Here is a 12,300-nt window from a genome sequence, read left to right as displayed (position 1 = left end):
AAGAAGCATGCATACAAAAAAAATACACATTCTGTAACAGTTCTGAAGATTAATATTTAATATCTGCTTTCTATCCATCAAAGGAGTTCATAAACAGCATTTTAAAGGTGCTTTATGAATACAATTCTCCAAAACTATCATTTCATTATTAGCACATTTAGCAAAATGTAAACCTGCCATTATCATATATCCCTGTTTGAACATAAATACCACCTCCTCACCTAGCGGTATGACGAGGAACCTCATGTATCCGAGCCAGTCGGGGGTCTTGTGGGAGAGATGGTCCACGAACAGCCTCAGCACGGCGCTCAGGTAGTGCTGCGCTCCGGCCACCGCGATCTTTATGGGGACCGGCGTCTGAGAGTTACAGTTACAACTACGAGAGGAGAGGAGGAATAATGAGCATTAAAGTTAACAATGTGGTTGAGCTGCTCGTGGAGCTCACCCGTCCCAGTGCACTAGTGATGGGAATTATGGCTCTTTGAAGGGAGCCGGATCTTATGGCTCCGTTCCTTTCAAAGAGCCGTTCAAAAGAGACGTTTCTTTTTAAAGGGGGCGGGGTTACTAGGTTTATCTGCGAAATAATCACCAGGATAATGATTGACTGTATTGCCAGACCTAATGTCAATAATCTGCATTGTAAACATGACACAAGGTGGCGCCATATGCATGTCATTCATGTCAGTGAATGTACTTTGAATTTACCCTCTGTATGTGTTAAGTAAATAAAGTTGCCTTGCCTTGAATGAAATTCACGCAACTCTTAATATTAGATACTGTCTACCTGTCCTGTACCACTTGTTATGACTTCTCTCTCTCGCGTATTCCGTTAAGACCCACCCCACCTCACTCCTCGTGCTGAAACCTACCAATCAGAGTAGGGGCGGGTCTTCACAGAATACGTTTGGGGAACAAAATCAAGCTTTTTAAAAGGCGAGTGGATTTTGGCAGGCAGTGAGTGCGGACCAACGATTGAACGATAACAAGAACGGCTCTCACCAAGTACGACTCGGTTCCCCTCGTTCGTACCAGTGACACATCACTACAGTGCACTTATTAAAGGTCCTCTATCAACACAGAGGTGAGAAACTCGCTTTGTTCCTTATTAATGTTTGGGATTGTATTGGTCTACTGAGCTCTGCATCATAATGCTTTCTTCCTCCAAACACAAATCCATTTCTATAACAGATGCAATTGGTTGTCTTACATCAGATGTGTCCAAACTTTTTTCACCGTGGGCCACACATAGAAATATATACGAAGGGTGTGGCCACTGACTACAGGTGAGGCATATTGCGTCATAAGTTAAGTTATAAGTCGGCAAAATCAATCAAATGTAAGTAAATTATGCTTAATCAGCGTACATCCCAGCTCTAGGTAGGGTTTCCATTATTTTGTTGGTAGCTCATTCCTTACAACAGAAGTCTCAGATTCAAAATGGTCCGCGGGCCGCTTTTTGCCCTCGGACCGTAGTTTGGACACCCCTGTCTTACATGCTTCGGTTCACGTTCAAGCATGCAGAGCTTTAATTCAATATTGTTTGAGTAAACTTCTTCTAAAACACTTAATGTGATAATGGCTCAATGAGTCAAAAACACATTTCCTTTATTGGGTTATATCTTATTTGGGATGTCCATGACTATTTGGCGGTCCGTATTTGTGGGGAGATGTTGAAGCACCCCTGATCTTTATGGGGACCGGCGTCTAGAGTTACAGTACAACTACGAGAGGAGAAGAGGAATAATAAGTTCAACTCTCACAAACAATATCTAAAGATCTGAGTGAGAGGCTGACTCACAATCTCTGGATGCGGGACACGATGGTGTTTAAGGCGGCCTGGATGTCGGCCGTGGTGCAGGTGCAGACCACCGGGAGCTGCTGGTTCTGCAGCAGGTCGGACAGATACTGGGAGGGGGGGGGGGGGGGGGGGGAGAAACAGATGAGAAAATAACAAAAAAAAGGTGTGAAAAGCATTTCCAGCTCATAAATGTATTTGTTAAATCAATGATTTCCAGCGATCCTTTAATTATAAATTCTTTCAAAAAAATTGTCCAAGAAACTATGTATTTGGTTTTTACTTAGATTGACAGGAAGACATTTTATCACCTTCAATTTTTAAATGTTAAATATAAAAGACAAAACTAAATAAGTACAAAAAATATAAAAATATACATTTTAAGAGACTATACATTCATATACCACTCCGTTCATTCATTTACCCTTTCATATTTATATATATATATATATGTATTCGCACTTATTCTTCCACATTTTTCAGAAGTCTTTAAAAAATGTATAAAAAAATATATATATTTATATATTATATATTATTATTATAATAATAATAATTTGAAAAAATCAATTAAAAACCTAATTAAAAAAATATCTCTATAGCCTCTCCATTAAAACATAAATATTTAAAGGTGGGGTAGGTAAGTTTGAGAAACCGGCTCGAGATACACTTTTTGTTATATTCCATGGAATGCTCTTAACATCCTGATAGCAATGAATATCTGAAGTGCTTTGACAACAAATCCATAAAAAAATGTCATCTGTGGAAGCCGTAGTACTGTAAAAAGTACGACCAATCATTTTAGCCGGCCCGGCTAAAATAACTGGATGTCCTACCTGCCTGTCAGCCTTCCATCTGTGCACAAACTTATCTCGTGCCCTCATGTGCGCGTTCGTGTGTGTTGGAGGGGGCTCTATAAGGAAGTGGCAGATTTTCTCCGGTTGTGTATTTTCAAATTCTAGCGATCTCGAGCCGGTTTCTCAAACTTACCTACCCTACCTTTAAGTTATCCTTGTTACTTAAAAAATGTATAGTATATACAATATAATTTCAAGTAACAATTTGAATATGTATCCATCATGTTAAGAAGAACATTTAATAACGCCAGCATTGAGACGTAGGTGGTGCTTGTTTTCCTCACCTGGCCCTGCCAGTCGGAGGTGTTGATGAGGATGATGCTGTCGGGGAGCTGGTTATCAGAGACCAGGATGTGATTCAGCTGATCGTACACCGTCTTCCTGGGGATCTACGGAGGGAAAACAACCTGTAACTAACAGGTATCACAAGGGAACCCCTGACTTCATTACTGACATTAACACAAGTCTTTTTATATTATTATTATTATATTTTCTGAAATGTTCTGTTTAAATATGCAAATGAGGAAGGATCTTATTGGATACGAGCTACTTTGCATTCATTTCCGTCACAGAAATGTGAACATTGGATAAAACCAGGTTCAAAATCCCTGTTTTTTCGTTTTGTCGACATATTAGAGTCAAAGGTTTTTACAGAGGGGATTCTGGATATGTCTCGGTATCACTCCATTAAAATACTGCCAGTAAAAGTGATTTTCTGCATGTTTTCAGTAATAAAGTGTGTATAAATTAGTGTGTGAATGTTGTGTAAATCTTCAGAGTATATAGAGAGGAATGAAGGCGGACAGCTGGTGTCTGTTAGAGATTTCTGTTGAGAGACTAGGAGAGGAAACAGCCTTTAAAGATCTGGATGGTCAAATTCACACATGTTGCACACACTACATGTGAATAGGGTAGAACATGTACCTAACAGATATCACCATGAAACTTCCTCACCTAATTACTGACATTAAAGGTCACCTATTATGCAAAATCCACTTGTTCATGTCTGTTATACATCATCATGTGTCCCCTCTGTGTAAAGAGACTCTGAAAGTTTCAGGAACAAAGATTCTCTCTCTTTTTGTCCTGATCCATTTATATAAAAACCTGTCTGAAAATGAGCTGATCAGATTTTGGCCACTTTGTGATGTCATAACGATGTTTTGTCTTGTGTAACCATTAGCCAATCAGCAACCAAGGTAACCCCCCCACCTTATCACCTGAATCTCCTCCTAGAGCACCATTGAGTTCTTTTTAACCAAATATCTCTCAGAGGGGCGTGGGGAGGGGCTCCTTATTTTCATCTAAAGTAACAGACAGAGAATCAGCACTTTTGAAACAGGGCTGAAACAGAGGGGATTATGGGATGCTGCAATGATCTGTTTGGTGTTTGGAGCCAAACAGATCAGAGACATGTTTTGTATATATCTGAGACCTTTGATATATTGATGAAAAACAGTATAATAGGAGACCTTTAATTTTCTTTTAATGCATGCTTCTTAGTTAACATTAAGCTGGCTATTGCCCTCTGTGGGAATAATAAAGGTGATTCTGATTGTGTTCCGACTCCGACCTGCAGGTGGCAGCGTGTGTCCAGCGACCGCTCGTTGTCCAGACTGTTCGCTCTCTCGTTCTGCGGTCGGCTCGGCTGGCGCTCCTTCAGTGACGTGCTCCGACCGCGACGCCCCGCCAACTTCGGCTCCTGCCTGGAAACAACAACAACATTCAACACACAAATTGTAATTTAGGAAACAACATGTAGATATATAATACTAATAATATACATACACTTATGTTGACTAATTTATTTCCTATTTCTCCCCTTTAAATGACATTTATTTATTGAATAAAAAACCTGAATTGAAAATGTTTCCTATATATACAGTATATACAGTATACATGTCAGTTAAATGTCAATTTACCATCTTTAAATGTTTTTAATAAGCATGTTATATACTGTGTTATAGTTATATATGTATTTTACCTGTTTGAGGAGATTATTAGAGACTCTGTCTTCGTCATCTTGCCGATGGGAGGAAGTCTCTCCAGAAACGTGTCCATGTTGTCCATCTCCAGCTCCGTGGTGGGGGTCACCGCCTCCGGCTCATCCTGAGGGGAAACATGGAGAAAAAGAGATGATTTTTAGATAAGATAAGATAGAAATGTATTAATCCCGAAGAAAATTGTTGTGCCAGAGTTACAAAAATACAATAAACACAGCAGGATATATCTACAGGAAACATAGACAGACACATAGTTAATGTAAATATTAACAGAAAGTGCATTATTCCTTTTTCACACCTTAAATGTCATTAATGACTGCAGACCTAACTATTAACGGCTCAATAGGGTCTTCTTTCTGTATGTGACTGAATTTCTGCAGTTTTAAATGCTAAAAAGTGCTTATTTTCACTTGTTATTACATGACAAGAATAATGGTCTTGAGTTTGAAGAGTTAATATACTCACAAAGGAGATGATATCCGACACGGCGTCATCTGGAAATTTGAGCCCGGCACTCTTTGTTTTATCTGGGTCAATCTGCAACCACACGGTGGGAAATATAATAAACCAGAAGTTTTAATTTCACAGAACAAGTAAAGAGTTTGTTTATTTAAAACCTTGTGATAGATTCCTGTACAGCAGAAGCCTTGAGGTTCCACAAATAGACGTTATCAGGTGATAAATGGTGGGAAAATCTGGCTTTACACTGGTTACACAGATCCAGCTTGAACTTTATCACTGTCTTATTAAAGGGGCCCTATTCTGATTTCAAGGATTTTACCTCACCTGTAGAGTGTTCTGTACGTTTTTGTGCATGTCAATGGTCTGCAAAGGCTAAAATAATAATGGCCATAGAGCTCCAACACATTGTACGTTCTATGCTAAGGGGCGGGACATCTCTAAGCTGTTGACCAATCACAACAGAGCCAACTGGAACATGTTTAAGTATTATTTGTCTCATACTGTCTGTCTAAAAGGCTAAATGTTTGCGTCTTTACGCCCCCCTCCCAAAAAAAGGGGGTAGATCTCAAGCTGTCAGACTATAGCCTGCATAAAGTATGTGTTGTTAGGGACTCCACATATACAAATGCTTTATATACAAGCAATGAAAAAGTGAGTTTTTCATTAATGTCCCTTGAAAAAGTTGTATTAACAGCAGTGGTTTCTCACCGGGCTCGGGGGCTCTCGGTGACTCCGGACGCTGTGGAGGCTGCCGATCTCCGTCTGAGAGCTGGAGAGAGAAACACCCTCGAAATATGGCCTGAAACACAAGAAAACAGAAAATAAATTACTTTAAATCAACATGAATGCTCTTCTGAGTCTGAGTCATTCCTCATTCCTGAAGTTCTGTGGACAGGAATGAGTCCTAAACCCTGATATGACTCAGCATTTTGTACTGTAGTTCCTTTATAGCCCAACATTAGGCACCTTTAGCTTAGCGGTGGTGACATGAAGTCATGTGACCGTGCTGTAGTTCCTTTATAGCCCAACATTAGCCACCTTTAGCTTAGCGGTAGTGACGTGAAGTCATGTGACCGTGCTGTAGTTCCTTTATAGCCCAACATTAGCCACCTTTAGCTTAGCGGTGGTGACGTGAAGTCATGTGACCGTGCTGTAGTTCCTTTATAGCCCAACATTAGCCACCTTTAGCTTAGCGGTGGTGACGTGAAGTCATGTAACCGTGCTGTAGTTCCTTTATAGCCCAACATTAGCCACCTTTAGCTTAGCGGTGGTGACGTGAAGTCATGTGACCGTGCTGTAGTTCCTTTATAGCCCAACATTAGCCACCTTTAGCTTAGCGGTGGTGACGTGAAGTCATGTGACCGTGCTGTAGTTCCTTTATAGCCCAACATTAGCCACCTTTAGCTTAGCGGTGGTGACGTGAAGTCATGTGACCGTGCTGTAGTTCCTTTATAGCCCAACATTAGCCACCTTTAGCTTAGCGGTGGTGACGTGAAGTCATGTAACCGTGCTGTAGTTCCTTTATAGCCCAACATTAGCCACCTTTAGCTTAGCGGTGGTGACGTGAAGTCATGTGACCGTGCTGTAGTTCCTTTATAGCCCAACATTAGCCACCTTTAGCTTAGCGGTGGTGACGTGAAGTCATGTGACCGTGCTGTAGTTCCTTTATAGCCCAACATTAGCCACCTTTAGCTTAGCGGTGGTGACGTGAAGTCATGTAACCGTGCTGTTGTTCCTTTATAGCCCAACATTAGCCACCTTTAGCTTAGCGGTGGTGACGTGAAGTCATGTGACCGTGCTGTAGTTCCTTTATAGCCCAACATTAGCCACCTTTAGCTTAGCGGTGGTGACGTGAAGTCATGTGACCGTGCTGTAGTTCCTTTATAGCCCAACATTAGCCACCTTTAGCTTAGCGGTGGTGACGTGAAGTCATGTGACCGTGCTCTAGTTCCTTTATAAAAATCAGAAAGTGGTGTTAATATGTGGAGATTATCCTGCTGAACAAAACGTGTAAGTAGGCTATCATAAACGTTTGTTGGACACAGAGATTACTTCTGACATAATTCAAAATCACAACCAGGGAGATGCTGCCTTCAGGGAGCAACACAGAAACACCACATTCAGGTATGTTCAAACACACTCAAGTGAACACACACTTGAGTTTGGGTTTGGGCGTGCTCAGGACGCTGTCGTCGTCGTCCAGCTCCGGCCCGCTGTCGCTCGGGTTCTCAAACTCCACGCTGTCCAGATCCAGATCCTCCTCCTCCACCTCGGGGGGGGGCTCTGCAGGGTCCTGCTCTGAGTCCAGCACCTGCACACACACACACACACACACACACACACACACACACACACACACACACACACACACACACACACACACACACACACACACACACACACACACACACACACACACACACACACACACACACACACACACACACACACACACACACACACACACACACACACACACACACACACACACACACACACACACACACACAAAACACAGTTAGGGATCTAAACTTGAAGAGCAACACAAGCAGTGGTAAAAAGTAACTTTCACTTGAGTACTTTTTTTCAAGTTTATGCTACTTTCTACTTCTTCTCCTTGCAATGCAGAGGTGACTTTAAGAATGGCACCTATCCCTCACACTGCTCCCCATTGCTGTATAATAGCGGCTGCTCCTAATGTCAGTGTGGGGGCAGTGCTGTGTTTGGTGATAAAACGTGGATTTAATATGAATCCTATGCAAAAGAGTTGAAAGCACACAAAGAGTTATTTACAGCTTTAATAAGGTCCATTGGGTTATGGACGTGTCGCTGCAACTGTGCATTTATCCAGTCGTAGGCTCACTACTTCCCAAACATATGCATTTTTCCTATTGTAAAAAAAACCTGCTGTAAAACACCATGAACACTTTGAGGTAGACGGTATTTATTTTAGTAAAAGATCTGAACGCAGAAACACTCACCTCTTCTGAGACTCTGAAGCGCTTCAGCAGGGCGACGACTCTCTGCTTGAAGTTCTGCTGCTAAAACACACACACACATACACACACACACACACACACACAGTTAAGTGAGTGTGAGCCTATTATAATTTACTACAGTGCTCAGCTACACACAGCTGCAGATTTAACCGGCAGCAGAAGCCTGTATTGATTTCCCTGCATGTGCTCATGTGAGTCAATAATCAGAAACATCATCTGCTTTCTGAGGGTTCTGCTTCTACTGAGCTCTATAGAACCATGTTATTCACATACAAAAACACACGACAGCTGTCTCATCAAAGCTCATGTTTCTATGACTTTCTATTACTGTTTTCTACTTTCTTTAAACTCTATCTTGGTCTCTTACTCTGGTGATGGACGTCGTCCTCACGATGGACCTCCTCTGCTTCTTCGGCTTCCTCACGTCGTACTCGTCATCCTCCAGATCCTGAAACAACACAGGGACGTTTAAACACAGCCTCTCATGAATAGAATAGAATAGAATCCTTTATTGTCATTATACAGGTACAATGAGATGAGTAGAGCTACTCCTTTTTTTAAGGTGCCATCAAAAATACAAAAAACCAACAAGAGACGTAGAACATTCAGGAGAAGACAACCATGACGGCTTGAAGTTTGCCTTAAATGCTGCAGTGCAAATACAGATGTTGTATCCTAGCAGAGTGCTTGAAAGGTAGATTTGGTATTTTCCTAATTTGGACTTAATTTCGTTATGTTTTTATGTCCTTAAAATGTTGACTCAGTTAAGGAAAATTGATTTATGAGAGGTGTTTTCTTCCCTTAAGTTGCTTGTTAGTTTCAATTACTTAAGGGTGTTTTGGTGTCACTGATTTTACCTTAAGGAAGCTTTAACATTACATGACATGTCACTTGTTAGACGCTTTTATCCAAAGCGACTTACATACTCAATACTGTGGGCAATCCCCACAGGAGCAATTTGGGGTGAAGTGTCTCAGGGACACAACGACATGCTGACTGCAGTGGGGTTTGAACCTGTGCTCCCCTGATCCGAACACCAACGCACAACCCACTGCACCACACGCCTACCCAACTTAACTTAACCCGCACTTAAAGGTGAGTCTTAAGTTAAGGTGTTTTGTTCGGACTCACCTGTCCCTGCACGGCGTCGTCGCTGGCCTCCTGCTCCGAGGAGAAACTCTCGTACTCTTCCTCTGAGTAGTTATCTGAAGACGAGGAGGACAGGAAGAAGAACACGCCATTATACATACTTTAATTTCTCTTAAAGGTCCCCTATTATTCTGTTTTTCATCAATATATCACAGGTCTCAGATATATACAAAACATGTCTCTGAAGTGTTTGGCTCCAAACACCAAACAGATCATTGCAGCATTACCCATAATCCCCTCTGTTTCAGCCCTGTTTCCAAAGTGCTGATTCTCTGTCTGTTACTTTAGATGAAAATAAGGAGCCCCTCCCCACGCCCCTCTGAGAGAGATTTGGTTAAAAAGAACACAATGGTGCTCTAGGAGGAGATTCAGGTGATAAGGTGGGGGGGGGGGGGGTTACCTTGGTTGCTGATTGGCTAATGGTTACACAAGACAAAAAAACATTATGACATCATAAAGTGGCCAAAATCTGATCAGCTCATTTTCAGACAGGTTTTTATATAAATGGATCAGGACAAAAAGAGAGAGAATCTTTGTTCCTGAAACTTTCAGAGTCTCTTTACACAGAGGGGACACATGTTGATGTAGAAGAGACATGAAGAAGAGGGGACACATGTTGATGAAGAAGAGACATGAAGAAGAGGGGACACATGTTGATGTGGAAGAGACATGAAGAAGAGGGGACACATGTTGATGTAGAAGAGACATGGAGAAGAGGGGACACATGTTGATGTAGAAGAGACATGAAGAAGAGGGGACACATGTTGATGTAGAAGAGACATGAAGAAGAGGGGACACATGTTGATGTAGAAGAGACATGAAGAAGAGGGGACACATGTTGATGTAGGAGAGACATGAAGAAGAGGGGACACATGTTGATGTAGGAGAGACATGAAGAAGTGGATTTTGCACAATAGGTGACCTTTAAAAGGCTCTGAATGTGCATGATGAAAAGGACACTTATGGGAGTATAAGAGTACCAGAGCATTTGATCTTGGGCCCCTCGCTGAGCGCCGCCTCCTCGTGGTCGATGGGCTGGCTGCTCAGAGAGAAGATCCAGATCTCCGCCACCTTCCCCTGGAGCTCCTTCTGATGGGAGCAGAGCGGGAGAACCTGGCCTCCCTCTGGGGGGTGCTGCATCACCTGGGGAGGGGGGGGGGGGGAGATATCCAGTCACTTTGCATCCCAAAATCATGCAATACAGACCTGTTGGAAAAATGGCTGTTTAAGAGCTTTTCTACATCAAAAATGCAGAAATATGAAGTTCTACAGTACACCCTATGAAAGACTAAACAGTTGCTTCTTTAGTCCTTTATGAGTGTGCCTGTAAATTGCAGATATGCAGATAATTATTGACATCATGCAAATTGAACCACGCACAGATACAGAGAAAAAGGCAACGAAATATGTTGTATTTTATTATGTAACATAACAGAGAAGTCAAAAGCATTCAAAGAAACACCAAAAATATATTTGTGTTTTTGTGGCTTTTTAATGGGACTAGTATATATTAGATTATACAATACCTGCTTTATGTTTCCTTTGTGCACACACAATGAGGTGCTTCTACAGACAGTATTTCAGCAATAACTAATAGAAAAACAGCTGTAATTGCACACAGTTTCCATGGCAGTGGCTGAAGTAAAACCTCCTCCCACACACTTAATTCGTTATCACCTCGTTTTAATACAAAAGAAAAAGCAATAAAAACAGGGAAAAATATGAAATCAATTCTTTATTTGACCACCTACAGTCCTTATTATTATTAATAGACTGATAATGACTTTCTGTTAAAGTCTCTTTTGAGTTTTAAGGTGGATAAATCTTTCTCCTCGTACCTCAGCTGCTGATTGTGACCTTAATTATCTCCACTGAGCTTTGGGAGCCACATGGGGTCTGATTAGTGCATCGGAGATTCAAGATACAAGGATTTAAAGGCGTTATAGTCACATGAACAACAGATACTGAGTAGTTTGGCAATGAAACAAAGCAATATACAATATACTTAAAGGGAAAAGTCAAAATAGTGCAAGAGAGACAATGTGCCAAAAAGTAAATAAGTGAACTTTGCACATGTAAAACTGAATAAAATAGAACAGAATGTCAAAATGAAATCTGAGCGACTTATCCATGCTTTCATTTCCTCCCCCCTTGACTACTACAACTCCCTTCTCTACGTCATCAGCTCACCCCTCCCTCAATAAAATCCAAACGGTACAAAATGCACCCCCCCGACTCCTCACACACACAGTACAAATACTTTGTTACTGTACTTATTTTTCTGGTATCAGTACTTTACTCCACTACTTACGACTTTTTACTTTGACTTCTTACATTTTGAACACAAATACCTGTACTTTCTACTTCTTACATGTTGAACACAAATACCTGTACTTTCTACTTCTTACATGTTGAACACAAATACCTGTACTTTCTACTTCTTACATGTTGAACACAAATACCTGTACTTTCTACTTCTTACATTTTGAACACAAATACCTGTACTTTCTACTTCTTACATGTTGAACACAAATACCTGTACTTTCTACTTCTTACATGTTGAACACAAATACCTGTACTTTCTACTTCTTACATTTTCCAAACAGGCTGGTTCCTTTAGTTTGAATGTGTGTTTGGTGGCGTGATCATTATTATTTAGAGTCATTGCGTGCCTATTGATTTGAACACGATCCGTGTATCCATCATTTCCTGGTCTTCTCTAAAGAAGAGGGACCAATGAAAACGTTGTCATTTTGCCGTTGTTCAGCATGGAAACATTCATTAGCTAACAATGACATTATTGTTCTATTAATATAAAGGGAGGTCAGGTACTCTTTAAAACAGCTGCTAGTTATGGGTACTTTTTACTGAAGTACATTTCAAAGCCCTCTTTACTTTTACTTGAGTAAAGAAGTTTAGTCAGTACTTCTACTTTTACCAGAGTATTTTTAAACACGAGTATCTGTACTTCTACTTGAGTAAAGGATGTGTGTACTTTTGACATCTCTGCCCAATCCTCAAAAACCTTCAACTACAAC

The 12,300-nt window shown here is 41.0% G+C and overlaps 1 protein-coding gene across 3 annotated transcripts in view; it reads right to left on the bottom strand.

The window, feature by feature from the left end:
* The window catches only part of pacs2 (phosphofurin acidic cluster sorting protein 2), a 75,852-nt gene that overhangs the window by 19,825 nt on the left and 43,727 nt on the right, over positions 1–12,300 (bottom strand). For 2 of the 3 annotated variants that reach the window (XM_034129074.1, XM_034129076.1), the window contains exons 5-16: positions 10,243–10,405; positions 9,245–9,318; positions 8,481–8,561; positions 8,096–8,155; positions 7,271–7,425; positions 5,823–5,913; positions 5,118–5,189; positions 4,634–4,758; positions 4,223–4,355; positions 2,934–3,038; positions 1,799–1,905; positions 222–376 (exon numbers count right to left, since the gene is read on the bottom strand). In XM_034129074.1, coding sequence (XP_033984965.1) covers positions 222–376; positions 1,799–1,905; positions 2,934–3,038; positions 4,223–4,355; positions 4,634–4,758; positions 5,118–5,189; positions 5,823–5,913; positions 7,271–7,425; positions 8,096–8,155; positions 8,481–8,561; positions 9,245–9,318; positions 10,243–10,405 — 1,321 coding nt within the window. The remainder of the gene's footprint in view (positions 1–221; positions 377–1,798; positions 1,906–2,933; positions 3,039–4,222; positions 4,356–4,633; positions 4,759–5,117; positions 5,190–5,822; positions 5,914–7,270; positions 7,426–8,095; positions 8,156–8,480; positions 8,562–9,244; positions 9,319–10,242; positions 10,406–12,300) is intronic. The other variant, XM_034129075.1, reaches the window with a different exon arrangement.

Source organism: Trematomus bernacchii, unplaced genomic scaffold, assembly GCF_902827165.1.
Source record: "Trematomus bernacchii unplaced genomic scaffold, fTreBer1.1, whole genome shotgun sequence".
Classification (NCBI taxonomy): domain Eukaryota; kingdom Metazoa; phylum Chordata; class Actinopteri; order Perciformes; family Nototheniidae; genus Trematomus; species Trematomus bernacchii.
This window is presented reverse-complemented; position numbering and strand designations above follow the sequence as displayed.